General features: G+C 40.6%; 1 protein-coding gene across 3 annotated transcripts; it reads right to left on the bottom strand.

The window, feature by feature from the left end:
* Positions 1 to 77: 77 nt before the first annotated feature.
* On the bottom strand, positions 78 to 27,997 carry RIC8B (RIC8 guanine nucleotide exchange factor B). Of its 3 annotated transcripts, XR_015951739.1 has the most exons (11): positions 27,762 to 27,997; positions 24,723 to 24,770; positions 18,952 to 19,560; positions 17,520 to 17,614; positions 9,731 to 9,893; positions 8,119 to 8,214; positions 7,329 to 7,473; positions 6,517 to 6,661; positions 5,767 to 5,886; positions 555 to 1,326; positions 78 to 414 (listed from the first exon to the last, which is right to left on the bottom strand). XR_015951739.1 is itself a non-coding variant. In XM_035127740.3 (10 exons), the coding sequence occupies exons 1-10, from the start codon at positions 27,846 to 27,848 to the stop codon at positions 1,215 to 1,217; spliced, it is 1,620 nt and encodes a 539-aa protein (XP_034983631.1). In that variant the 5' UTR covers positions 27,849 to 27,997; the 3' UTR covers positions 78 to 1,214. The 3 variants fall into 3 exon arrangements, 2 of the variants coding, with proteins under 2 accessions (XP_034983631.1, XP_088532863.1); XM_035127740.3 differs by having other exon boundaries at positions 78 to 1,326; XM_088676737.1 differs by having other exon boundaries at positions 78 to 1,326; positions 24,723 to 24,765; positions 27,762 to 27,959.
* Positions 27,998 to 27,999: the final 2 nt, after the last annotated feature.

Here is a 27,999-nt window from a genome sequence, read left to right on the forward strand (position 1 = left end):
TTGGTAGATTAAGGAGGAAAGGAGGAGTGGCGAAATGACATGGGAATTTCAGTTCTAAAAATTTACAATGCTACATATTTAATTTATATAAAGTTTTATTGTTAGAATGCAACACATCCTCCACTGAGCATTTATTATAGTTCTTTCCACATAAGCAACATAATTCAACACAATCTATCCTCCATTTCCATTGCTTCATACATTAGAGACTATTTTCATACATAATTCTTTATAAAGACATCCGAGCAACAAAAAAGGAATGTTTAACACGGCATTTCCTCAACTCTTTAGTTAAAGCCTCTATCAAGCCTTGTCAACCCATGTTTTCAGGCCAGCCACTGTCCCAGGACCAGGGAGTGGGTTGTTGTTGTTGTTGTTTTACAGAATTATTCTCCTAGGCCAGGCATGGCCAAACTTGGCCCTCCAGCTGTTTTGGGACTACAACTCCCATCATCACTAGCTAACAGAACCAGTGGTCAGGGATGATGGGAATTGTAGTCCCAAAACAGCTGGAAGGCCAAGTTTGGCCATGCCTGACCTTGGCCATGCCTGACCTTGGCCATGTAGAGAGCCCCTCTGCAGTCACAGGATTCAAGCCCATTATCTAATCTGGACCTGGGGGACAAATGAAAGTGTTCTAACAAAATAGATATTCAGTTGATCTAAATATGAATGCTTTAATAAGACTCGGCCATCCTTCAGAGCCTGTTTAATTATGACAGCCAGGCACGTACACACACACAGAGAGAGAAAGAGAGAGACCGGAGATTTAAAAAGCTGCACCGTTTGGGTAGCTTGTTCCTAAGCCAGTGACAATTTTACTGTGTCAACTTTTATTTCACATTTCCCCTAACATTTATTTAACATTTATCCATCTAATTAGGCAATCTATTTCCTGCCTTTTGACAGAGGGCTGATGTAAGGCATCTAAAAAAAAGGGGGGTGTATCAGATAAATGTTAACATTTTTAAATTTCACACTACATTTTTCATCCCACTGAAATACAATTAGCTTTTAAGTTAATAAATGGGGTGTTTTGTTGCTATATAAATCGAGGCCTTAGAAATGCTAGTATAGTTACACCACAAAATTTATAATTCAATGCATTTTGATGGGTAAAACATTTGCTGCAACACTGAAGGGTCTAATATTTAGATAATAAAAGATGCTGTGGGTGAAGGGAAGGTGGTTGAGAAATAAAAGCAGCTGATATTCTAGTCAGAGTCTGAACTCTCTTGCTCGTTGGTCTGATACTGACAGACAACTTCTTCCAAAGGCGTCATTGTGCCATCTGGTCGCACTCCCATTGGTGTTATAACCTTGTCCCTGCAAACAAGAAAAGTAGATAAGTTTCTTTTATTTTAAAAAAAAGAGCAGAGAGAACTAGCCTATTCACCTCACGGGCAACGTGCCTCCACAACATACTTGTAAGTGTAATGCTCAGCTACTGTACTCAAGTGTGATTTTTCTGTTCTCATAATTCAGGATCACTTCAGTAACTCTGTGGGTCAGATTAATTGTAGGCCTACAACAAAACTACAGTCATACCTCGGGTTACAGCTGCTTCAGGTTGCGTCTTTTTGGGTTGCACTCCGCGCCGAACCCGGAAGTACCGGAATGGGTTACTTCCGGGTTTCGGCATGTGCGAAACAGCTAAATTGCGCTTTGCGCATGTGCAGAAGGCTGAATTGTGACCTGCGCGTGCGCAGATGCGGGTTGCGAACATGCCTCCCGCATGGATCACATTCGCAAGCCCGAGCGTCCACTGTATAGTTTTTCCAGACTTCCGCCATAGGTGGATGAAATCACTTTTATCTCTACCACAGTGCCAACATTTGCCATCTCTTCTCCTCAATTCCCCCCTAGGTAGCTATTGAAAAAGCAGACCTTATTAAAAAGAGAATTCAAATTGTCTTCTGATGCATATTTTTCTGGTCCACGGTCACCGACACTCTTAAATATTATTATTGTTATTATTGCTTTGAAATCTCATTGAATCCTCTCTTTTTTGTTGTTGAATTATGTAAGTCAAATAAAACCAAACCATCAGATCCAAGCACTGTATATTATAACAATGGTAAAAAAAAAACCTGGAAAAATAGCCAGAAACCTAATAGAATGGATTTATTAAGGAAACTCTAGGAACAAATGACTTTAGTAAAACTAACTGAAATGACTAAAGACAGAAAAATGTTTAGAAATTATAAGGAGTTTGAATTTAGTAGCACAACGTACAAAAAAGGATTAAAAATCTCAAGGGGTAGATCATTTGTTTATTTAAAATGAAAGGAATGAAAAGAAGTACGCTCTCTTGCTCTGAAGCATAATTAGGTAATAACACAATATTTTATATTTATTAACAATTTGTCATAATTTTAATATGTATATTTAGAAGTATATAAAAGCATTAGCAAATAACCAGTTTTGTATATACTGAACTGTATGTTTTCAATAGATAAGGAATAATTATCTAAATGAAAAAGCCAACACTAATTGAAAAAAAAAATCCAGATATTAAGTCATTCTCATTTTTGAGGGAGCTCAAATCCTTACTATGAAAGAGTGAACAGAGCTTCACACAAAATTGATTGGTGGGCAGGGGGAAACCGGAGCACAACACTAATAAAGACCTAATTCAGGCAGGCCACATTCATGGAGCCAATTAAGACCAATATGAAAAAAAAGAGAAGTCAACCACTAATGGGCTAAGGACAAAGAACAGGTTCTCTGTTTAAGTAAAAATAGGAAAATAAAGAAACTGCCTTTGTTAATTCTTAAATCCTGCTAACATGGCTGTTGATGTCCCACCTGTCATGTGGGGAGCAGCTACCCCTCCTGCTTCAAAACCACAACTGCATACATATTCATTTCACTGAGTGAAAGTAGTCAGAAAGAGATCTGGGCTACACAGCCAGCCTCTAGTGGTGCTTAAGGACTTGTGGATTCATTTAGATTCAGTCAGCTTTCTCTCTCTCCCTCTCTGCCGCCCCTCCTTTTTCTTTTTTAAACTGTTGCTTTTGTTTGCAGCTGTTTAATTACAGGATTGACAGCCATTTTAATCTCTTCAAAGCTCTGAAGGCCTCTCACAGCTAATCCAATTATATCTACTCCACAAGTTACAGCCTCATGTAAAGATGATTAATTATTGATTAAGCCAATCAAACAGTATTAGCAAAGATTTATTTAAGCCTTTCATTGCCTCACATCTGATTATAATCTCGTTTATTATATGTGGATTATGGAAAAAGCTGTAAGGCCAAGGAGGGCAACATTTTGATCCTCCAAAACAAAACAAAAAAACCCATACCCCACCAACCCCACACCATATTTTCAGAGATTTTTTAAAAAGTATACATCACTCTTCACAGATGTCTCTCAGGTGTTTCGAAACTGGTTTATTTAGGTGAGGCCCATCACAGTGTCAAACTTGGTTATACAAAGAATGGAATCACCAAGATTATGAGAGAGACATGAAATATAGGGTACTTTGAGCCAAACAACTTCCACCAATTTAGGCTGCAACCCCTATACTTACCTGGCTGTAAGTTCCATTAAGCTTAATGGAGCTCATTTCCGATTAAACATATATAACGGAGTGCACTGTAAGTGAGTGATGTCAGGAAAGCAGGAAGAGTAGCAATTTATTATAAAATATAGCCACAAACCCAATAGCGCAGCAACACATGTTCTGAGTAATGCAGGTGCAGGAAGATTACAGGAAAATTAAGAGAATAGTGGACTTCATTCCTATGCAATGCTTCTGTAATACAGAACTACTTGCCACATTCCAAAAACCTGACCACCACGGGGTAGGAATTTTAGCTCTGTGTCCTCTAAAATATGAAGTATGGCCCATAATGCATCCCTCTAAGAAAACTATTTCATACACAGAATATTTCAATCTTCTAAATGAACCAAAGGGAAAACCATCACAACCAAACATTTTGCAAGGCAGAATTATGACTTCTGGAGCACTTTTCATAATCCCCCCCCCAAACAGAGCCTCATGTATTAACATATTTTATGAAAATGTTTGACTGACCCTTGACTGAGAACTACCAAATAAGTTTGTGGTATTTTTTATAAATAAAAAAGGATTATATTCAACAATTCTTAGAAAACATGCCATAATGAAAACCTTAACATGATGCATTCTCCTTCTCTGTTAGCAGATATCCCATTAATCCCTTCAGATTCACCTACACAATCTTTGCTTCTGCCTCCTGCTTGCCATTTAGCTTGATAACGACTCCAAAACCATTCCCTTGTTTTCAAGGGTCTTTCTTTCTTGCCTGCCCTGTGCACAACAGGTCAGTGTTAACACATGGAACTAATGGCAGTTCTCTGTAATGAAACAATCGCATTGCAAACGCCGGCCTGTTCCTTTGATAAAATAGTGTATTGGGGACCTATTCACCTCCCTATAATTGAGTGCTACATAATAGTGCCGATCCTTTTATGTACAATATTTTGTTCCACAATTAGAAAAGGCGAGGAAAAACCTATGGAAGCACTGCTTTCTTCAGTCACTGCCATGATTAATTCTGTATTTTTAATGAGTAAGGCTGCTACTTAGGCCAGTTCTGTTGCGTACTTGTTTTGTTGACTTCATGTCAATGTACAACAAAACCCAAACTATGGTAATTGGGACTGTTTCATCAGCAAAAGCATTCCTGCTATTAATACAACATTGGCTTGGAAAAAGCACTCTGTCGTTTTAATTCAGACTATTAATTCATAACTGTGCCACCAATTTATAACTGCAGGAAAAAGTATTTAATAAGCATTTTAATTAATACTGAAAACATCCAGGCATGCATGATGTGCAAACACAAAGAATTGCAGACTAGTTGTTTAATTTAGCTATATTTTACATTTTATAAAACCAAGGGCAGTTTTGGGAATGCCAGTGTTTGACAGATTAGGAAAAACAGATTTAGTTAGTGATAGTCATAATCAGAAACATGATTTAAACATGCCTGATTCTTAAACATTAGATATCTAGTACTCTTCTGGAATACTGTGCAAAGTTTTCTACTGCTACTCTTTGAGTATTTACACGATCCATCATTTAAAAGGAATCCTACTAAGACTCTCCAAGTCAAACAACCTTGATGTTCTTCATAACATCTACATTATGAAGAAAACTTATCCAATTATTTGGAAAGCTGTATGCTCATATATGGCTATTGAGGAATATTTGGGTTTGTGCATTTGCAGCAGCACAGCTGGATGTCTTCATCTGCCCCAGCTACAACAAAACATGTCTTTCCCATATCAGTCTCTACAGCCACAGCAGGCGCTGCAACCTTCCAACAGCTTGATCTCACACCCAAAAGCACACTCCTCCATTGTCTCTTGAAACAGAAGGATGCCAACTAGCCTCCAAATCTCCAGGTAACCTCATTAAGCAGCTTCATACAGATGTCAAACAGCACTGGAGATGGAACGGAACCTTGAGGAAACCCATGGATTAACTTCCACAGGGTCAAACAGAAGCCTCTCAATGCTATTATCTGGAAGTGGCCTGGTTTGCAGAACCACTGCAAAACTGTGCCTTCTGCTTCCAACCCACCAAGTGTGTCCAGTAAGATACTATGGCTGATGGTATTAAAAACCACTGACAGGTCCAGGAAAATTAATAAGAGACTCCATCTATCTCAGAAATCATCTGTCAGAGCTACCCAAGCCATTTTAGTCTCAAACCCAATCTACAGAACCAAATAATTTCTCTCTCAGAAATGAAAAGCAACTTAGTTACATTACCTAGAAAGCTTATCAAACATATTGACAAGTTTCATTGCTTCATATTCTTTTTGTTCTTCAGTCATTTCATCCATTGGGTTGGGCATTGGTTCTTCTAAATGACCTGTAATAAGGTTAATGCTTTGTGGTTGGGGGGCGGGGAGGGAGGGGGAAAGAGAATATAAGAAAAAGATAAGATTTCCCCCCCCCAAAAAAAATCTTATTTTACAGCTTAAAAAAACAGCTTAAAAACACACACAAATATAACCAATACTCCTTCACAAAGCTCATTCTTTATTGACTTGATAGCTGACATCTAAGACATATGAACATACCTAAATGCTTAATGGCACCAAAACCTGTGAGTAGCCCCAACTTTCAAATCTACATTTACTTATGTAGTTTGGCTTATCTACCGAAGAACCCTTAGTAATAAGCTCACCAGGCAGGCAATTCTAGGAGTACCTTGGGCACCCATTGCAATCAAGGTCACTTGAAGCTAATAAAAGTTTTAGTCCACAATTCAGCCCTTTGTGATAAAACAGAGGTCCAAAAAATTAAAGAACGTATCTTAGACAACATTAAAGACTAGACCAGGAGTGGCCAACATGGTACTCCTCCAGAGGCTGTAGACTACAACTCTCATCAGCAAAGGTCATACGAGTTGTAGTCCAAACATCTGGAGGATACAAAGCTGGCTACCACTGGTCTAAGCTTAATACACCGGGGGGGGCGGGGGGGTTCAGGTGAGAGACCCAAGCAGTAACATACTTTGGCTTTGCAGATTTGTATTCTTCAGTGTCTGTATCTTCGTCATCCGAGTACCAGGTTTCCCCTCTTCCTCCTGCTAATAGGCCCCTTGCTGCCAGTAGCCCAGCTGCATTGCCATAGCCAGTGTACTTCAGTAAGCTGTCAACTGAAAAGTGACAGGGAGACAAGAACTGACTTGGGAACATCTTTAAGCTATGGATTTAAGTTCTACAAGTTTGTTAAATTTAAGTCACATTCAAACATAAATGAAGTCTTCAGGTTGTCTGAATGCTCCCTGTCTGATGTGGCATGGAACAGTTCTCTTTTTAAGATGCCAGTGAAGTTGGCACGTCTTCTGCTTTTCTACAGAAATTAAGAGTTGAGGAAACAAAAAAAAAGTTCTTCAACTAAGAAAAGAAGCATGCAGGGCTTAAGGAAAAGATTGTCACCTAAAATAACCTAATTTAAACCTTGATTTTAGAATTTTACACTTCTTGCGGTAACTAAATACTTGTATTTCCAATTTCTTACGTAAAATGCAAGATGTTTATATATAACTATATAGTACAACTGTCCATACTGGTGAAGTGCCAACACTGTTAATGGGGTGTGTGTGTGCAAAATAAACCCACTGGGTTTATTGTCCCACCTGCCCATATTCCAAGTAGGCATTTGTGACATATTAACAACTTGAATAAACTCTCCACCAGTTTAAAAAACTTTCATTTGTGATTGTTCAGAAGCAAATTTTATTTGTCAAGAGATAACCAGGCAAGCAATTGTTCAGAAGTCTGGAATAACCACCCACATTCATTATAAGAACCAGCCTGTACCTCTTTCCTTGCAAAGAACAAAAAGGAATTCTGCAGCGATTTGCTTTACTCCTAGGTCAACGTGAGTCATGAGTCGCACTAGTTTGTTTCTCAGTGTTGTGCCAACTTCAGGGCGATTAGATACATCTCTCAAGGGAGGCAACACCTAAAGACAAAAACAAGTAATAAGAGCAATTAATCTCCAATGGAAAGTGTTCACCACACTTTCTTATTCAAAAGTATTTGTAAAAATTCTGCTTTAACACTCTGCCTAGCTCTACAATGAGGTCTTAGCCCCATTCTTTTGTTGCTGCCGAGCAACTACTAGTAAGAGAATACAGGGAAGAGACCCAGCTGCTCAGACCCACGCCCTTGCCTCAGTGGGAGACATTGCCAGGTAGGAAACCAATGGAAAAGGATAAGAGCAAGAAATGCTGCCTGAATAATCTTGGTTCCATATGGGCATCATGCAGCTTCTGTTCCTGTACTCCAGGGATGGGAAACCTGTCTCCGCCCCCCAGGAAGCTGCTGGTGTTCAACTCCTGTCAGTCTCAGTCAGCCTGGCCAATGGGCAGGGAGAATGGTTGCTAGATTCTGACTCCATCTCAAGGACCAAAGGTTCCCCCATTTGAGTGAGTTTTTTGTAAGCAATAATTTTGCAAACAACTCTTAAGGGCTCCCCAGGGCTATAAAGCAAGATAAAGGTATTATATACATTGTGAGAATATAAACAAGATCCCTTAATATTTAAAATAGCCTTCCTGCCAAGTGCTTGTATTCCTTTGTTATCCTCATCTCTGTGGTATCTCACCTGAGCTTTAATAAACTTCCTTATGTTCCGGTGAGATCGGCAGCATCTTGTTAGCAAACTGAGAACTGGAGTGAGACCTTCCCGATAGCTGCTCCCCTAGAATAAGAAATCACAAGACACATCTTTTTTCTTCCAATAACACTAGGACTTTCTACCATACTCCATATTCCCGCTCTAGTGTTTCTCAAAACAGGTCACCAAGTTTCCACAGCAGGTCCCTCGTGTCTTTCCCATACCATTTAAAGAGCATTTCCATACCTGAAAATTCACAAATGAATGCCTCCAGAGCTGTGATTGGCTAATGTTCCCAGGCATATTTATGACATGTTTTCAGACATGCGGATGCTTTTCAAATATTCCTGATCATGATGTATGCATTGTACATTGGGCTGTCTCTGAAGGAGGTTCGGAAATCAAAACTACTGCAGAATGTAGCAGCCAAAACATGGACTGGGACTAGGCAGTCTAAACTACATTGGCTGCCAATCTGAAGTGCTGGCTTTGATCTGCATGGTTCAAGACACCAATACCTTAAGGCCTCCTTTCCCCTGTATAAGCCTACCTAGACTCTGAGATCATCATCTGAAGACATCCTGTGTGTCTCCACCAAGAGATACTTGTAGGGTTGCAACAAGATAACAGGCCTTTTCTGTGGTAGCCCCCCCCAATTATGGAACACCTTGCACAAGGAAGCTCACTTGGTCCCAACACTGCCTTCCATGTATTAGACAACACTAGCGATCTGCCTTTCAATAGCTGTTTGGTGTTCATTCCTGTCTAGATAAGGAAATAATATTTTCTGATTTTGGATGAACGATGTGTTCCATCTGTACTGTATTATTTTAATGGCTATGTGATGATATGTTTTACAGTGTGTGTGTGTGTGTGTGTGTGTGTGTGTGTACACATGCACACACACAAGGACCTCTGCTGATTGTGGGAAGCAACAAATAGCTTTTACTTTAATAAAACTAATCACTCTGTTTCATTTGTGGGTTTGATATTAAAAGCAGTGCTTCAGTGAGAAACAGCTGAATGTTTGTGTGTGCACGTGCTGTTTTGTTCGCTCTGCACAGAAGATCCCCCAAATCTGGCATAAATATTTTATATCAGTCACACTCATCTTTCTACACATATGTAATTTGGTTTGTAAGCAAACACTGAGTATGTAATACAATTTTTTAAAATAAAAAACCTAGGTAGACCCAACTACCTGACGTTGCATTTCACCAAGGCCACCTTCCAACCTTGAAAATATTAGATGGTTAAGAATAGGTAAAAACTTGGGGATTTCTGATTCAGGCCCATTTTTGTTATTAAGAGATAGCTTGTGTCAGCTTTTAAGGCCCAACAAGACATTATACTGCAAGCAATATAACAGGTTCGCAACAATGTGTGCTTTTATTCAAGTGACAAAAGGCTGTGAATGTGATTGGTGAAGTGACCAGGAGGTGAGGGGAATGTTTAATGCTTTTCTCTAAATCAAAGTCACTTTCCAGAGGTGGCTTTTCCACACACAGCTGTTTTAAAAGATGGCATTTGTCACAAGACAACAAACATCTAATTAATTTATAAAAACTATGATTTTAGCTCTTATATAAAACAATCTAACCTTGTCAATTCTCTTCTCCATGAACTTCAATAGCACCTGAATTGCATCCATATTCATGCCATTGTATTTGATATCTGTGTCCTCGGGATCCTCTTGTGTCGATGGACTGATAAGGACATCCAGACAAGAAACTGGAACGTTGCTTAAAAGGTTGATTGCATTGCTGAAACAGATTTTAAAAACATTCTTATTCATGACACCATTTTCTTCATACCGTGCCAGCAAATATCACATCTGAATGCCAAGCATTTGTGTTGAAGAACCTGTATGTAATACTAGCATAACAGCAGATTATAATGCTGTACTGGTATAACACATAGTACACCCCATTCTAAGATTTCATCTTAGATTCCAAAGAATTTCCCGGGATTTAGTAGACTTTGGGGAGATTATCAAATAAAGGAAAAGGTAAATTCCAAAGTTTAAATAAGAACAAGTTTTCAGGTATACGTCGATGGAATGGAAGCACAAAGTGCAGAATGAGGTACAGAATTCATCTTCCTAAGATTCTTAGCATTTTTAAGCAGCAGCAAGTTCTTAGCCTTATTAAAATTTGCTTATTAGATTTATATGCTACACTTCCTCTCAAAGGAGCCCGAGTGGCAAACGCCCCCAAAATAAAACGTCTACAAATAATTCCAATACAGATGCAGACTAGGAAAGACCTCTACTTTAAAGGCTTGTTTGAAAAGACCAAAAGCTACTCCCTGTTGTGAGAGCTTCCCATGAATGGGCACACACAAAAAACCTCTGTTGTGTTTTTTCACACACACTGCAGTCTTTGGCCATGTAATGAACACATGTGATGTCACATGTAGTCTGGGGTTTGGCCCATTTGAAACATATGTTCTGTGAGTATGTTTTGCCTTCTCACTGTGCCACATATATGGCCTGGATTGCATTGTGGTCTGTGCAGGGGCCCAACAGCATACACAGATACCGTAGTACTACTTGTAGCGGTTCCTATTTATCTACTTGCATTTTGACGTGCTTTCGAACTGCTAGGTTGGCAGGAGCTGGGACCGAGCAACGGGAGCTCACCCCGTCACAGGGATTCGAACCACCGACCTTCTGATCAGCAAGCCCTAGGCTCAGTGGTTTAACCACAGCGCCACCTGTTAATCCTATGTTATTATGACAGCAATAGCTTGGAGGCAAAGGAAGTAGCTGCTTTGGTAAACAGCAGCATGGAGATCGTTAGCAGGCTTCAGTTCCCTAGATAAGAGATGCTTCTTGAAATGCACTGGGAATAGCAATTTATACCATTTATACCATTTTGTCTGTTCTGGGTTTGGTTTTTTGCAAAAAGAAAAGAAGAAGTTCCTTTACAATGCTTATTCAGCACTGGCAGTTGTGTTTTATATTGCATTTTGATAGGTGGTTTTGTCTTGTTGGTGTATAATTTGCATTCCTTTTCCTTTTGTATATAAACTTTATGACCCCGCACTTTATGGTTTCTATGTATTAAGCAAATTAAAAGTTCCCATGCTGTCAAAATAATGTTCTAGAATAGCAAGATTCAACCTAGAGAAGGGTTTTAGGAGAAAATTGTGTTGTTATTCTAATACACACCACTAGATATCATGTAGTGGGAACTGCAATTTAGGCTTATCTAGTCCTCATTTGTATTCATTTTGTGGTTTATTTCCACTCCGGGAAGTTGTTAGCTTGAAAAGCACTGCAAAAGGCTTTCTTAAGCAATTTTGATAAGCTTTGTTTTTGAAAACCTACATTCACCAACCTGCCCCCCCACCCCCAAACTACCTGTGTTGCTAGCTAATCTTAAAATCAGGGGTAGGCAACCTAAGTCCCTGGGGCCAGATGTGGCCCAATCCCCTTCTCAATCCGGCCCGTGGACAGTCCGGGAATCAGTTTGTTTTTACATGAGTAGAATGTGTCCTTTTATTTAAAATGCATCTCTGGGTTATTTGTGGGGCCTGCCTGGTGCTTTTACATGAGTAGAATGTGTGCTTTTATTTAAAATGCATCTCTGGGTTATTTGTGGACATAGGAATTCGTCCATTCCCCCCCCCCCCAAATATAGTCCAGCCCACCACACGGCTGAAAAAGGTTGCTGACCCCTGCTTAAGATCATACTTCATACTGATTTCCAGTGTATCTAAGTCAGCAAATGGCTTCAGTCACTAATTCTTGTCTCTTATCTCACTTTGTGCAAACATTTTACTTAGAAGTAGTTATCAGAAGTTCTTTTTTGAACAACATCCTTCACCATCTCTGTGGCCACAGTACTGTATAGCTCATTCTCCTTTTTTACTTTCTGGAAGTAGCATCAAGAGAAAGTGAGATGCAGAACACAAGATGAGAGGCTGGGTTTTGCTGCAGCTACCTCACATTTTGCAAGGTAACTTGCTTTCAGTAAAACTGAATTGGCAAGAAACAGCAAAATTGAATTGGGGGGGGGGGGACTGGCAGCTTGGATAGTTTCCACAGAAGGCCCCTTTTTTACTGGTTTCTTAATAAGAATGGTGTTCCCAAACACCTACGAAATTAATTTTCTGGATCACTGTGCTCGAGCTATTCTTTTCAATAACCAAAGCTTGGCTTTCTGATCTTTGTCACTCCGCCTGACAGTTTTATTTGTGGCCAAGAAGTGTATGAAATTCTCCAGCTACCAGGAAGTCAGTGACTGTGCACAGATCTGCACAATGGTGTTTGCATTCTTCCTCCAGGGGGTAGAAATGCTGCTATATTATCCCCCCTCTCAGCTTTTTAGAGATCATTAATCACTTGGACATGACATCCACCTACTCACGCTCTCAGCCCCCTCCTGATATGCAAATGTAAAAGCAAACAACTGTTTAGCACCACTGAAAGCCTTGATTAAAATCTTGTTAGTTGGCAAACATGCCATTTACTTTAATGTGTACAATAATTTAAAGAGTGCCTTCAAATATTTTAAGTGACATGATGGATAGCACCACTATAACATATATAAGCTTCTCATATGCATCCTGTTAGAAACAGGGAGGAATAAAAAATATTCTACAATTTAAAGGCAACCAATTTACATAAGTGTTTTTAGAAGTCATTTGTCCCTTATTTTCCCCCCTTAAAATGATTTCTAAATGTAAATGTAATTTAAACATATATATATCCAAGTTTCCAAAAATATATATTCAGGTTTCCATTCAAGGTGTCTTAAAACTAAATCCATGTCCATCTAACAAGCGCACAGAATTAGAACTTGCTTTTCAATGTAAAGAAATGAATAAAGCAAACTGTATATTCCTGTGTATAAGACTACTTTTTAATCCAGAAAAATCTTCTCAAAAGTCAGGGGTCGTCTTATACGCCGGGTCGTATTTCTTATACGGCAAGTGTATCCCAAACTCTATATTTTAACTGGAAAAGTTGGGGGTCGTCTTATATGCCCAGTCGTCTTATACGCCGGAATATATGGTATATGTCTAAGAAGTTCTCCAGGGTCTCAGGTAGACTTCTCCATCCCCTGCTACTTTTAAAGGTTAAGCATTCAACCTATGATAAAATGGCATGAATTGTTCTCCTTTTTGCAAATGTTGATTTTTCAGGTTAGGCCAATAAAATAGAATGGCTATTTGTTTTCTATGTAATGCACGCACACTGTTCTGAAATAAACATCAGTTTTCGCATATAGAAAATTCTACTTCAAGCGGTTCTTTAGTTTCTTACATGGGTATAAATTTTTTATTTCACAATTGCACTCATAAGCAGTTGAGGACTGCATAATCAAGGGTTTGGATTGTGTTACTGGACAGTGAAAATGTTCTGGGTTGTATCTGAGTAAATCATTGTGTATGTCAGGCGTAGGCAACCTAAGGCCTGATGTGGCCCTATCGCCTTCTCAATCCGGCCCGTGGACGGTCCGGAAATCAGCGTGTTTTTACATGAGTAGAATGTGTGCTTTTATTTAAAATGCATCTAAAAAATTAAATTGTTACAACCACCAATAAATTTCTTTGGTAAAACCAACCCTTCTCCTTGGCGACTTTGATACACCTTCTGTTAAGAGACCTAAATCTTCCATGCAAAGAGAGTGAAGCAGTTCTGTGCTCTCTCACCCCTCTGCCCACATTAACATTTTTGCTCGTGCACAGGACTATACCACAAACAAGCCTCCATCCATCTTTTATAATTTATGGGGTTGACAAGGCCGATCATTTGCATGCTAACCACAATGAGTCAAAGTTTGCAACCCTCCATGGTTGCAAAGAAACCCACCGCAAAATATTTGTAGGTTTTTAGATTGCTTCCCCACCTTATAGGCCTTCAAAGGAATACATAGAAAGCAAAATAAAAATACTAAAGTACAAACCATTTTTGTGCTCAAAGCAGTTTACTAAAATAAGCAGTCTGTAATAAAGCCATAGTAACTTTTTATGGTTATGTACGCCAATACTAACAATTAACAGATCATTCAAAAATACATCAGAAGCAAGCATAAAACTTCAGTTCAGACAGTTGCTCTTGAACAAAAATGTGGAGTAAGTACTACTTATACTTCCTAAATAAAAAAGGCAGGTGTGTCATCTCATCAGAACTAGGCTCAATGTTATTTCTGCCATGAAATTTTCAAAGAGCATCCCCTCACCAATCTCATGGAAACACCTGGTAGGGCATGTAGTTGTCTAGGTCTTCTACAGTCATGAGCCTTCCTGACAGCTTGAGCTTAGCAAGCACGAAGCACAGTGATTTTGACCAAAAAGAAAGAGAGCATTGGCAAAAAGAACATTGCCTCTTCCAGGATATATTAACAGGTCCACATGTTTTAGGATGATATAGAACAGGGACGTAACAGAACAAGCAGAGAAACACCTGACCTTTTTAGCCAAAGAAGGTCCAAATGAAGAAATGTCAAGTCATGTGAGAGCCAAATATAAATCTTAAAACGGCTACACACTACTACTACAGCACCAACCACTGGATAGTACCAAACAAGAGAGAATCCTAAAGTGTTATCCCATGGCCTGTTCAGATGTTACTCTCCGTCCTCATCTTCAAGCAAGATGAACCTTGAGGTTGTGTTCATTCTCTGTTCCCCATTCACTGTCAGCAGGTGTGTAGGGGTGTGTGCGTGTTTGTTTGTTTGTTTGTGTGTGTTAGATATCCAGGTCAAGAGAGACCAAGTGTTCAAATGATGGTTTGGGCATCACCCTCTATATGCACAGGAACAAGGAGCAAAGATGAAGTGCATGAGTTTGAGGACTGTCCCTGAACTCACTACATAGGGGAAGAGCAAAGTAATGCCTGAACAGGTCTTAAGATAGATATGAGCAGGTAAGGGAACAGCACAAAACAAAAACATATTAGCCCTATTCAGGTGTACATAAATGGGGCTTAATGAACACGTGAGAAGGAAAGAGTGCACAAGTTTGTTAGCTCTGCTCCATCATTCCTATCTCCATGTGTTGAATGGCAACTTTTTGCAGAAGGGAAGCCTCCCTACTGCTGACAGTTGCCCTTGAACATGCAGAGGGAGAACAGTTAAGCGCATTCATGCATGCTCTATGCTCCTCATGTGTTCATTTAAGCGACATTAAGAATGCCCGAATAGGGCTATTGAGAACGAGGAATGGAATTGTTAACTACAGAGTGCAGGGTAGAAAGGCTAGGTTATGATGAGCCAGGAAAGACTGCAGAACTGGGTTTGGAGTCAGAAATAATGGAGCAGGGTTGATCACAGAGCGCTACTAACATGGGTAGTGTGGCTGCAGCTGTTAAATGCCTAACATAAGGGATCAGGCAGAGCTAGGCGTTGGCAAGACAAAGAAACTCACCTTTGGCAGGCTTTGCTTCAGGGTATGTTCTTAATGCCAAGGCCAACCCACAAATGTTTTGAGATATTGGCAGGGAAGAAGGGAAACAAGTGAGCAATTAATTAGGTTCTAGGTATCTCAATGGTACCTGCTGGAATATAGATATATATTCAGATATATCAGCTGCTGGAAACCATGGGGTTGGGAATTGGGGGGGGTGCTCTTGTGCTCGAATCCTGCTTGTGGGTTTCCTACAGTCATCTGGTTGGTCACTTAGAGAACAGAATGTTGGACTAGGTGGGCCACTGGCCTGGCCTAGCAGGCTCTTATGTTCTTATTTATAGCAGATTCTGACTTTTACTTGAATTACCATACATACATATACAGCAGGCATAGGCTACCTTGGCTCTCCAGGACAACTCCCATGATCCCTAGCTAACAGAGCCAGTGGTCAGGGATCATGGGAGTTGTAGTTCCAAAACATCTGGAGAGCCAAGGTTGCCTATGCCTGATATACAGGCTCAGAGCATGAGGACCAAAGTATTAAGGGGCATGCTTGTGTGCCCATTAGGGTGATGACTTTTTTACAACCTCATTTCCCTGTATCATAATTGGATGAGCTTTCATTAAAGAAAGCAGCTGGGTCTGCTGGCTGAGTTTTGAGGTCCCAAAAAGGGGCTTTTACCTTGTGCAGGTGTGACATTTGTATACCCTATATTGCTAAGAACACTCCCCATTGTGGAATGTGGTGTTGTGTCCAAATTTGATACGAAATATATATAGAATTGTTAATACAATTTTATGAAATGGTAAAACGGCATACAAAAATTTTTTAAATGGTTTGTGCGTAACCTTTTTAAATATTTCAATGGAATATACCTCATTTTAGTCATCAATAGGCAAAAGTTCATCCATTTGTGCTACAGAAAATATTTTTTGAGAAAAAAATGAAAAAGTCATCACCCTAGTGCCCATACACAAATGACTTGACTATGCTGGCTATGGTTGTTGACCCCCGAACCAGAATTCTTACCAGACTGTGCTTTAAGCAGCAGCCTGACCCCCCTCCCTGCAAACCTATCTATCCTTAAGGCCAATTCACTCAGGTGAGCCCTTCCAACATTTTGTCAAGGCTGCAGAATCATAGAATTGGAAAGGACGCAATGATCATCTAATCCAGCCCCCTGCAATGCAGGAATCTCAACTAAAGTATCCATGACAGATGGTTATCTAGCCTCTACTTAAAAACCTCTAATGAAGGAGAGTGCACCATTGGAAGCCATGTGCTGGTCCGGTGTACAAAGGAAATCTGCAATGGCAGGTACAGGGCCACACAACACAGTCTTATATTTCCAGAGTTTTTGAATCAAAATTTAATCTTCCATTTAATATGTAGAACAGAGGAAAAAGTTTTCAAATATCCTCCAACACAACATTGTATCTTAAGATCCACACTTTTACTTAGATTCACCACTGTGAGTGCTTCAGGAAGGATGGAAATTAATCCTGCCTTAGACAATAAGTATCCAGTGCCAAGAAAAAAAACAAATCATCAACTTTTCTGGGCTTTCAGTATACAGTACATCCTTGCTCCAGCAGAGGTAATCCACTTCACTTCACACATGTACACACTTGTTAGGTAAGTCGTTTCATCGGTAACAGGTCCAAGTGCTAAGCAAACTACTGCCATCGAACAGTATTACATGTGAGGCAACTGGCAAAAGTCTTATTCCAATAATTCCACACCAACCCTAATGTTTTACTTATTCAAAGAAAAAGAAAAGGATTTTACAAGTATTTGATTTCACTTTAAAAAACAACCCAAAGGTTAACAGAGTGCTGCAAGCAAACATGTATTAGATCAAGCAGACAAGCACTTACCGCAAGGATGGGGAACTTACGGCCTTCCAGATTTTGCTAGATACCTGTGCCACAATGACCAATGGCCAATAGGGCCACCGGTTCCCTAACCCTGACCTAGCCAAACAACAAGCATTTATCCCTAAAATAAATGGACCTGCAATTTCACTAACCTGTGCAACTCTTCAGTTTTGTCTTCAGTAGGACCCAGAGTTAATAAGCAGTGACGCAGAATGGCAGTCATGTAACGAAATTCATGAGAATCGTTCTGTGGACATACAAATTATGAAGAGAACCATATTTAATTATCAAGGCTGCAAATGGGGACTTCTAAGAGTCCTAATTAGAACAGGGATTAAAATAAAAGGGCTGGCACGGTACAAAACCCTTATGGGTGTGTGAACTTTGTTTCTTATGTTCATGTGTTTTCTCAGTCTTCGAAATAAGTAATAGAAGGCTTTTATTATTATTCATACAAAATCATGCCATTCTTGCCAGGTATTATTTCTCCACAACTGAATTGGCTCTTCTTGACAGTTCTTCAAATCTGGTGTTAAAACAAACAATTCCCCCACCACAGCAACACTGCCTTCTTACATACATAGTAGGATCCACCGTTCAGTCTTGCCCTTCCCCATAGCTTCCATGTTCTTTTCCTTACTAAGGGTCAAAACAAGATGGGGCAGAACATGCAAGAAGCAATACTGTGCCCATGGGAAGAAACAGGACGTTACTTTCATTCACTAGAATTACTGTATGTAGTGGAAATGTGAAAAATAGGCACTGAACTACTAGCTTCATTATTCTTTTCTCCCATCAGTACAGTACAACAATACTCTCCTTTGAAACTCTTGCCCAAATTTTGAAAATTACTACAAAAAAAGGGGGGGGGAAACAAAGCCAATTCAAATTTTCTCCCTTAAAGATTTCATCTTTCCATCCTGAATTATATCTGCAACACCTTGCAATTCTTTACCATCTGTAGTTAGTGTACCACTTACTTCTAGATTAATAGAAATGTAAGACAAGGTTTCTTTCATATTAATGAGCCATGCTGAATGCCTTTTGGAAATGTCCACTTACAATTACAACTTGACAGTAAAAGGTTACATGCCGTGTGTGTGTTTTCACACTCTCAAACAGGAGTAGTACTTCTCTTCAGCACTGTTTGCAGGCCAGCACATTGGAGATTAAGTTACTCCTGTTTCTTCTGGTGTGTCCACACCTCCCAAGAAGAAGTACTTTTCTGCTTGGTGGTGGCGGGGCCTTTCTAGTCAGCCAAACTGCATCCAAACAATAGATCAAGTAATATGGACAGAATACGGTAGTCTCTGCCATATAATGAGGGCACCATTAATGCAACACTTAGCTAAATCATAAGTCCTATTGTCCTGGACACTTGAGCTTGGACTCCAGAAACTGGAAAATTCAATTTCAGATAAACAGATGACTCTGCTTTTGACATTTATGCTGCATCCTGCATTGCATTTGGGATGCTACTCCCAATCAACTGTTGCAATGACAAGGATGTAAAATTGTAGTCTCAGCTGCAATCCTCTGGCAGAGAAATAACCCTGGGCAGGATATGTCAAACTCAAATCTTACCTCACTGTGTACATTCCAGCTGTCAAGAGTTACATTAAAGAGAGCTTTCAGTGCTTCAACGGCACAATCTGTCTCTTGCAGTGACAAAGGTGACATTTCTTGGTCTTCAGCTGTGATGTATTTATCTGTCCATCTTATGCTAAATGCACTTTCCAAGGCCTGAGTCAACAGTGGCAATCCCTGGAGATCATAACGCAACTGTGACCTGATATCTGTGTGCAGAAGGGAGAGGAGGAAGAGGAGACGCAAATCAAAGCATTTAATGTCTTCGACAAATTGTTGATCCTTGCATTTTTTCAGGAGATTGCAAAGCATAGCTGCCAGGTTCAGTTCCAGACTGAGTTTCTGTGCGGCCGGACTATTAAAAACAATGTTGCAAAGGCATTTTAAAGCTTCCACTATGACAGGGAAATCTGTCACATCTTCCAAAGAATCCTCCATAGTGTCCAGCTTTGCCAGCTTCATCAAGATCTGCATATTTTTCTTTGTTGTTACAGGAACCAATACTTTTTTGTCTCTTGAGAGTATGCGGAGAGCCTCCAGGCAAATGACTTTACAGGATGTTTTTATATCTTTGTCCAGTAAAAGCAATATTCCTTCACATAGTTGCTGAACATACAGGAGAAAAGGAATGAGATTTTACCATTCTGCCCTGCAATGTAACACGCCCATAACCCATCCCCACCTCTGATTTGTCATAGAGTATCAATGCTATTAAAAATATTTTAGCTTCAGCTTATTGTTTGCTGCGTGGCTCACAGTTTGTGAAATTATTTCAGAGGAAGGCTGCACCAATCAGAACTAGATTATGTCTGATTTGGTCAACAAATGGATACAAATAAGAGTAGTACAACTTGGCTTTTCACTAGCATATCAATTGCTGGCTCTGATCTAAAGCACCAGAATACAGGAACATCTTCAGTTGTGCCACAGAAAGAACAGGATGCTTCTGGATAGGAGGATATAATCACAGGAACTCAGTTTTTAAAGTAAAAAGCAAGTTGCACCCATGCATATAGTTGTAGGCACTTTGGATTACAGTAACTACTCTACTACTACTACTGATGCATCCTTTAACTTAGGTTGAAAAAACCACACAAAATATTTTATTTATAACAAAATTTATATACCACCAGATTATAAAGTGGTTATCAAATCAAGTATTCTATTTTAAAATTACCATTTTTAGACTGCCTCTTAGGGTACTGCTCTCACAAAATTGCAACTATATGGCACAAACCTACAGCATTTATGTACAAATCATGGCCAAGTTCAAGGGCTAACGACCATATTAAAGCTCTACAAAGCTGTATAGTGGCTTATGTCATTTTCAAGTAACAGTGCCAGGTTGCTAACAAATGCAAGCATAGTGTGTACTCTGTACAACAAAGATAATTTCTGAGACATGAGGAAATTCTCTCTTCAACATTTATCACCTACGCAGCTGAACTTTCTATTATTTGCTCGGTGCACTAACTCAGACACTGATTTGTGTTAGGTTCGTAAATGCTTAATAAGACATTAGAAATAAAGCAACAAGTATCACTCTAAAATGAGCGAGTACTATGTCAGCCAGAGAGCATTCTGCTATCAACTCCAAATCCATTACCGTAAACAGATCAGATAAAGGCATGCAGGAATGCAGAACCCCCATGGGGTTGTCCAAATGCAGTTTCCCCACATATACCAAAGTAAAATACTTCATTTAGCCATTCTGGAATTGCAAAGATCTTACGGAACCTTGCAGCCATTTTGTTTTCATTGATGTAGAGACAATACAAAAAGGACTGTTTTGTGGAAGCATGACCATTCTACATGGCGGGGTTTTGTTTTGCTTTAGAAACACTTAGGAAGCACAAAGAGCAGGGAAGCAAAACAAAAAATACCCTACCAAATTGCCCAACCAGAAAAAAGTGTCACGTACCACACTGCACGGGGCCACTGGCAGCCCATAGTATTTTAGTCTCCTTGGAGATTATTTACTAAAGTACATGATGTTCCTAGCCTCCCGAACAAATAATAATTGGCATCATGTCATGCTTCCTTCTCCTGGCCTGGCCTTAAGATTTTGTAGTCCATTATGTCTTTTGACCCAGGGTCTTCTCAATTTTAAATTCTCAGTTGATTTTAATTAAGCCCTCCCTAGGGGGCCCATGAGATAGGCATGTTCTTAATTTATTGAATTCAATTGAGTTCTGCAGCTTTTCATTGGTCAGAATGACTATAATCAAGTCAATGAGAACTCTGGGAATAAAGTAGTCCATAAATAAACTGGAATCTCTCTACCGTAGTTACTCTATAATTCTCTCACCACTCTTGTATGGGCTAATAGCATTCCTACTGTTGCCTATGCAGGATAAAGAGGCTAGTTAAAATCTGACCTGAAAGTAGCCCCTGAGAATAGCAAGCACTATTCAAGTAAAACCCAAGTTGGCCTGGGAGGGTGGGGAAGGGAGGTAAAACATCCTATTATGCCAAAAACAGACCAGCAAGTTGTTGTGCCATGCAAACTGTGGCTTGCAATTGTCCATAACAAACATCACCTAATATATCTGACAAAGTGAAAGTTTATACCATGAAACACGCATGAGGATTCTAGATATTTCTGGAATTGCCCAGCTACACACATATGGATAGCAGATGCTGCCAAAGCAGGTGTGCAGATGGTATCCAACATGGTGACCTCCAATTCCCATCAACCACAGACAACATGGCAAATGACCAGGGATGGTGGGAAACTGTGATCTAAAATAACAGTCAACACCCAGCTAACACTGGCCTAAGATATCTTAAAGAGAGAGAGAGAGAGAGAGAAAGAGAAATTCATTAATCTACCATGACAAGCAAGAAAGGTGGATTTTGTTGACCCCAGGTGCCACTGAAACCACGGCACCTTAATTTAAGCTGCATGCTAGTGATTTAGAATCTAATAATAGTGTCCACTGTCAAATATTTTTGCATGCTGTGATCCTGGTGTGGCTAAATTTGTGGGGGGGGGGAGTATTGAGAGCATGAGAATGGAACAAGACACGGTAAGAGGGCAAGTCACATCATGTGGAGCCCTACACAGAAATTTTTTTCCTACTATCTATGGCAGGGGTCCCCAGACTTACCGGGCTTCGGGCCGGTGCCCGCCGCGCCGACCGCACGGCGGGCCGGAGAGCAGAGGAGTGCGCGCGCAGCGGGCCGGAGGACGGGGGAGTGCGCGCCCGTGCGCATGCGCACACGGTCGGGGAAAAAATCGCCGAAAATCGCTTGTGCGCATGCGTATGGGCCTCCCCCGACCCGGAAGTGCATCGGAAATGACCTCTTCTGGGTCGGGAGAGGCCCATACGCATGCGCACAAAGGATTTTCGGCGATTTTTTGCCGATTTTGAAGATCGCCGCCGTGCCGCGCGTCGTAAGAGCGGGCGGCGGGGGTCGTCGCAGGCCAGATTGGGAGGCTAATTGGGCCGCATCCGGCCCGGGGGCCGTAGTCTGGGGGACCTCTGATCTATGGTTAGCAAAACACAATTTGGGGTTGGGGAAAAATATTTACACTTTTTTCTTATCTGCATTGTTTAGGGGTTCTTTTGTCAGCATAGTATGATAATGGTAAGGACAACAAGGACAAAAGTCTGAGTCATGGAGAAAATCAATTATGCTGAATAACTTAGTGACTAGAACAGCTAGCAATTAAGGATTTAAAAGAACAGAATTTGAGCCACCCCTATTAAGTTGCAGATTAAGTTCATTTAGTGAGTCAGTGAATTATACGCCTTGCATCCATATTGTTCCAGACTGCCAGCATTCTCAGGGAGCCATAAGTCATCTCTTTACACTCAGTTCCTGTTTTTAGCGCTTATTTTCCCTATTACTTTCATTTCCCCACCTTAAGGCAAAATCAATCAGGCCTCGACAATCAGAGTTCACCTATATTTTAAGAATCTAATATGTACTTATTACAGTTAGAAGACAGCTTGTAATATGTGGGGGTTTTTAAAGCATGTTCTCCAGAAAAACCCCTGATTGCATGGCAACTAATGACTCATTTACTGGGGCAAGGTGGGGGGGGGGGGAGAGAGAGAGAGAGAGAGAAGGAAGAAGAGCAGACTCTGAGGAACAACAAAAAGGTCTCTAATGCATTAGGCAGTAATTATACATACACTAGCAATGCCAAAAAGGCTCCTCCTATCAACCAGAAGTACTAGTGCTTATGTGAAATTTGCAAATGAATATTATTCACTAATTCACGTGCATCTTCCACTGACTTTAGGTATACTATGGTGTCTCTCCATGTGACCCATAATCTAGATGTGCTGAAATAGAGATAAAAAACCAGTTGCCCTCCAGAAGCACCCATCATCCCTGACAAGTGGCCATGTTGGGAGTTCTAGACCAGCAACATCTGGGGAAACCCAGCCAGATGGGCAGGGTATATAATAATGATGATGATGATGATGATGTGAAAATCTGGAGGACCACAGATTTTCACATCCCTGCCCTAAAGAGAGACTATGGTGAACAGGCAACCCAAGGCACAATTTTAAAAATCCTTGGCAGTCACAGAGTGGATACGGACATCTCTATTTATGAACTAGCAAATTACCATTGTAACAAATTTTAAAGCTACTTGTCTATATCATTATGTTAAACTTCACCACAAATCAGGTGAAAAGGCAGTGTCACTATCATGACCCATGAAGCCTTTTTTCCCAAACGAAGTGTACTGTCACAAACACAACTCATCATCTCTTAAATCCAAATAGTTGTGCGAATACATCTTCTAAAGTAAAATAAAATAAAATGATCAATTCACATTAACTACAGAGGTATGCATTGGGACAACTGATATGAAATGTTAATTCTTTAAAGATGTGGCAACTATGTCTCTTCCTATTTTAAGAGGGAAAAGATTTTATCTTCTTGCCCATTTCCCCACAGCTTTCAACTGTTATATTGTTGATCAGAAGGAAGAAATTTACTACTGCTGCAAGCAGAGTATATAAAACATGATAATATAGTTATCTGTATAATTTTACATGTATAGTCCTTCTATACATATTAATGCTTATTTTCTGGATTCATTGCAATTTGGAAAGTGTGACTTTTAAAAAGCCCAAAATTACTAATGCCCAACAATGAATATTGTTCTGAATTTCAGAAACTTTGTGTTTACAAATTATGATACCAAAAAAAAAGGTGAAACCTATATATACACACACACAAAAAGGGGGGGGGCTGTTTCCACACTGACATCTTTTGGCTCAGGTTAAGCTTGTGGTCTACTAAGATCCCTAGATCCTTTTCACATGTACTGTACTACTGGCAATACAAGTGTTCCCCACCCTATATGTGCAGCTGGTTTTTCCTGCCTACATTTGCACCTATTGAAATTCATTTTTTTTAAAGTTTTGACCAAGTTCTCCAATCTGTTAAGCTCATGTTGAGACCAGATTCTGTCTTCAGCAGCATTGGCTACCTCTCCTAGCTTGGTGTCATCTGCAAATTTGATGAGCATTCCCTCAATACCTTCATCCAACTCATTTATAAAGATGTTGAACAACAACAGGCCCAGGCCCAAGTTTGATTTTAAGTTATTAACTTCAACAAACCTCAAATATACACGACAGAAACAACCCTAAGTATAATGATCGCCAACAAATCCTGGCATTGGTATAACAGACACAAAGCAGGGAAAGAAAAAGCAGACTACCTATAGTCCATAAGAACGCTATAAATCAGTGTACCATGAAGAAACACCTCCGCACGCCTGTTTCTGTGTTTCTTACCTTTCTTTTCTCTTCATCTGATACTTCAAACTTGAAGGTGGACCTATTCTGAAAAAAACAAAAAAACAAAAATCCATTCTTAAAAATGTTTTAATAGTCCTCATACAAGCTTTCTGATTTTGCCAGAAAATGCTTTATCATCCCCTCAGAGGCTAACCTTAGGATGTCAACAGTGCAACCCTAAGCACATTTACTCAGAAGTTAGTTCCAACGAGCTCAGTGGAGCTTTCTCCCTAGTATATGCGTTTAGGTTTGCACTCTAATAGTATTATTATCAGATACTCAATTTATTAGCAAAGTGATGCTTGCCAAGACTATAGGTATACCACTTGCTAAGATGGCCTTTAATCACATTACACAGATCCAGCTATTATCTTTAAAGCCCTAAATGGCTTAGGACAGGGGCACCAGTTAATTCCTCTTCTCTCAGGCTTTTGGCTAATTAAACAATCTATGTATGACCTTTTAAACTGTGTGGGAGGAATTTTTTAATATATTTTAATATTGTAAACCCCCACCTCCTCTGTGATCCTTGGATGAAAGGTGGCACTGAAATTTATTAAAGAAAGAAGAGAAAAAGAAAAAGTCCCTGGGAAATGTTCTGGAAAATTTATGAGAGACTGTTTGCGTGTCCTGCTCAGTTCCCGTTTGCACTGGCTCAGCTTCTCCCACGTTGAAATCATTATGCCACACCCCTTCAGCAGCTGTTTTTTTGTGATGTATATCCCACCCCACCCTCCCAAAATTCCAAATGTGCCCCCTGGTATAAAAAGATTGGAGACCCCTGACTTAGAGGGATATTTTAAGAATCACTTCCTCCTATCCTGCTTGCTCCCCAAGATCAGAAGGAGAGGCCCTTTAGTGCCCTGCTCAGGATGAATGCACAGCTGGACTACGAGAGGGCCTTCTTGGTGGCTGCACCAAAATCATGGAACGCCTTGCCCTGAGTGAGAAGCACAGTTGGTCCCAATCCACCTCACTTGTTTTTGACAGTTAGGGCAGGACATAAATATTTTAATCCAAAAATAAAAATAAAAAGAGCAACAACCTCAGTGCGAAATAGTTGATAATTGGCAATAAGCCACAGTAGTTAAATCAAAACTAAAACTAGATATGCCTACTAAAATATTCCACAGTAAAAGTGTTGATTCATCAATATCTTTTAAATGTAGTGCATAAGGAGCCTGACAATTTGACCTCCATATAAACATGTAAAACTACTAAACATGTATCTAGATCTCCTGGTATGGGCTGCAGCCTGAAATCTGAACCCATATATAAGACACTTTGAATATAATACACACCTATCAAGAAATAAATATTTCAAACAGTCTGCTTTAGATCAGACATTTTAATTACCTTTGCAATACACTTGAAAGCAATGTAGATCAGTGTAACAGTGTTGCTATAGCTGGCACTCCGGTAACTAAGCAACCAGCTTGGTGGGCCAACTGAAGCTTCAAAGGTAACCTTGCTTAGAGCATTCAACTCAAAGCAGCATGGATGCTTAATGGATCAATCCACAGCACAAGGGGGGAGGGGCGGGAAACAGCTGCCTAATCTAGCTAACAGGAAATACTACCTGTTATCTGAAGAAGTGTGCATGCACACAAAAGCTCATACCAATGACAAACGTAGTTGGTCTCTAAGGTGCTACTGGAAGGAATTTTTAAATTTTGTTTCGACTACGGCAGACCAACATGGCTACGTAACTGTAACAGGAAATACTACATAATAATAATAATCTAACTAACAGGAAACACTACAAATTGGGGGGAGGGAGCTTCTAGTAGCCACAACACTGTAGGAAGATAGCCATTATTCTAAGGTACATTGGGTGTTTTTTTTAAAGCATTCCTTGTTTCCAAACCTCCTCATGCTACAATACATGCCCTTTAGTCTACCCTGAGATGTGCATAGCTATGGCCACACATATTTGCTTCAACACACTCTTTGAACTTGTTGCAGATCTTTGAATTATTATACAGCCATTTAAGAAAGGGAAGAGACTATTATACAAAAAAAGAGAAAAGAAATAATAACAACATCTATTAGGAAGGTGTGCATTCTGTTGGGGTCAAGATCAGATCTGAAGATGATTGGAAAACATAAAAAGAACCTATTTACGGTAAATAAATATAACTGCAAGCTGCTGATGGTGGTGACAGGGGAAGGAGGGCAAGTATACGGTAATTAGGATTACCTACAATACGAAATGCAGATTAGACAAATAATGCTTCCCACAGGGAAAGAAATGCTAAGACTGCACCAAGCTGCAGATGATAATAATAATAATAATAAATCCTTCCAGTAGCACCTTAGAGACCAGCTAAGTTTGTCATACCGGTAGGTATGAGCTTTCGTGTGCATGCACACTTCTTCAGATACAGTGTGCATGCACACGAAAGCTCATACCTATGATAAACTTAGTTGGTCTCTAAGGTGCTACTGGAATGATTTTTTGTTTGTTTGTTTCGACTATGTCAGACCAACACGACTACCTACCTGTAACAAATAACAATACAGTACTGTATATTATTTATACTCTGCCCATCTGGCTGGGTTTCCCTGGCCACTCTGGGCGGCTTCCAGCAAAATATTAAGATACTGGGGTAAATGCTACAATAATTAATCTGGGTTGATCAGACTGCATAGATTTGGCAAAGATCTGCTCACAGCCACGAAGAGGGCACCGAGGAGGACCCGATTCTGCTGGGAAGCGAGCGCCAAATGCAGCCTAAATGCGCTTCAGAGCGCCCCATGGCCAGAGAAGAGCTGTTACGGGGAAGGCTCCGAATCCCTTCGGAGACCCAAGAGCTGGGCCTCTGCCAGTAGCAGCCCACCGGGAAGGAGCAGCAGCGGGAGGGAGAGGGTCCCGCCCCTCCCTCCGCATTCCAACGGACCACCCGGCACGACGCCGTTTCTAGGGGCCCCCGGAGGGCCTCCCGGCGAGAGAAGGGTGGGCGTTCTACTGAGGGGCCATGAGCAAGGAAAGGCGCTCCGAGGCGGGGCGAGCCCAGCCGGCTGCCTCGTCGTTACCTGCTCATTGAAGTGGCTCAGGTCCCGCTCGGCCCCGCCGCCGCCGCCGCGCCCACCGACCGCCGCCAGTGCCGCTTCCAACGCCATCCCTGAAGCAGGGCGCGGCCAGGCAGCCCCTCCCGCCTCTGCTGCTCCGCTGCCGCCTCCCCCTCCTCCTCCTCCCCTGCCGGCGCGCGGCAGCTTCAACTGCAACAGCCTCCGTGGCCGCCTCCCCTGACCCTTCTACCTTTCACCTCAG

Source organism: Zootoca vivipara, chromosome 9 (genome assembly GCF_965207765.1).
Source record: "Zootoca vivipara chromosome 9, rZooViv2.hap1.1, whole genome shotgun sequence".
Lineage (NCBI taxonomy): Eukaryota > Metazoa > Chordata > Lepidosauria > Squamata > Lacertidae > Zootoca > Zootoca vivipara.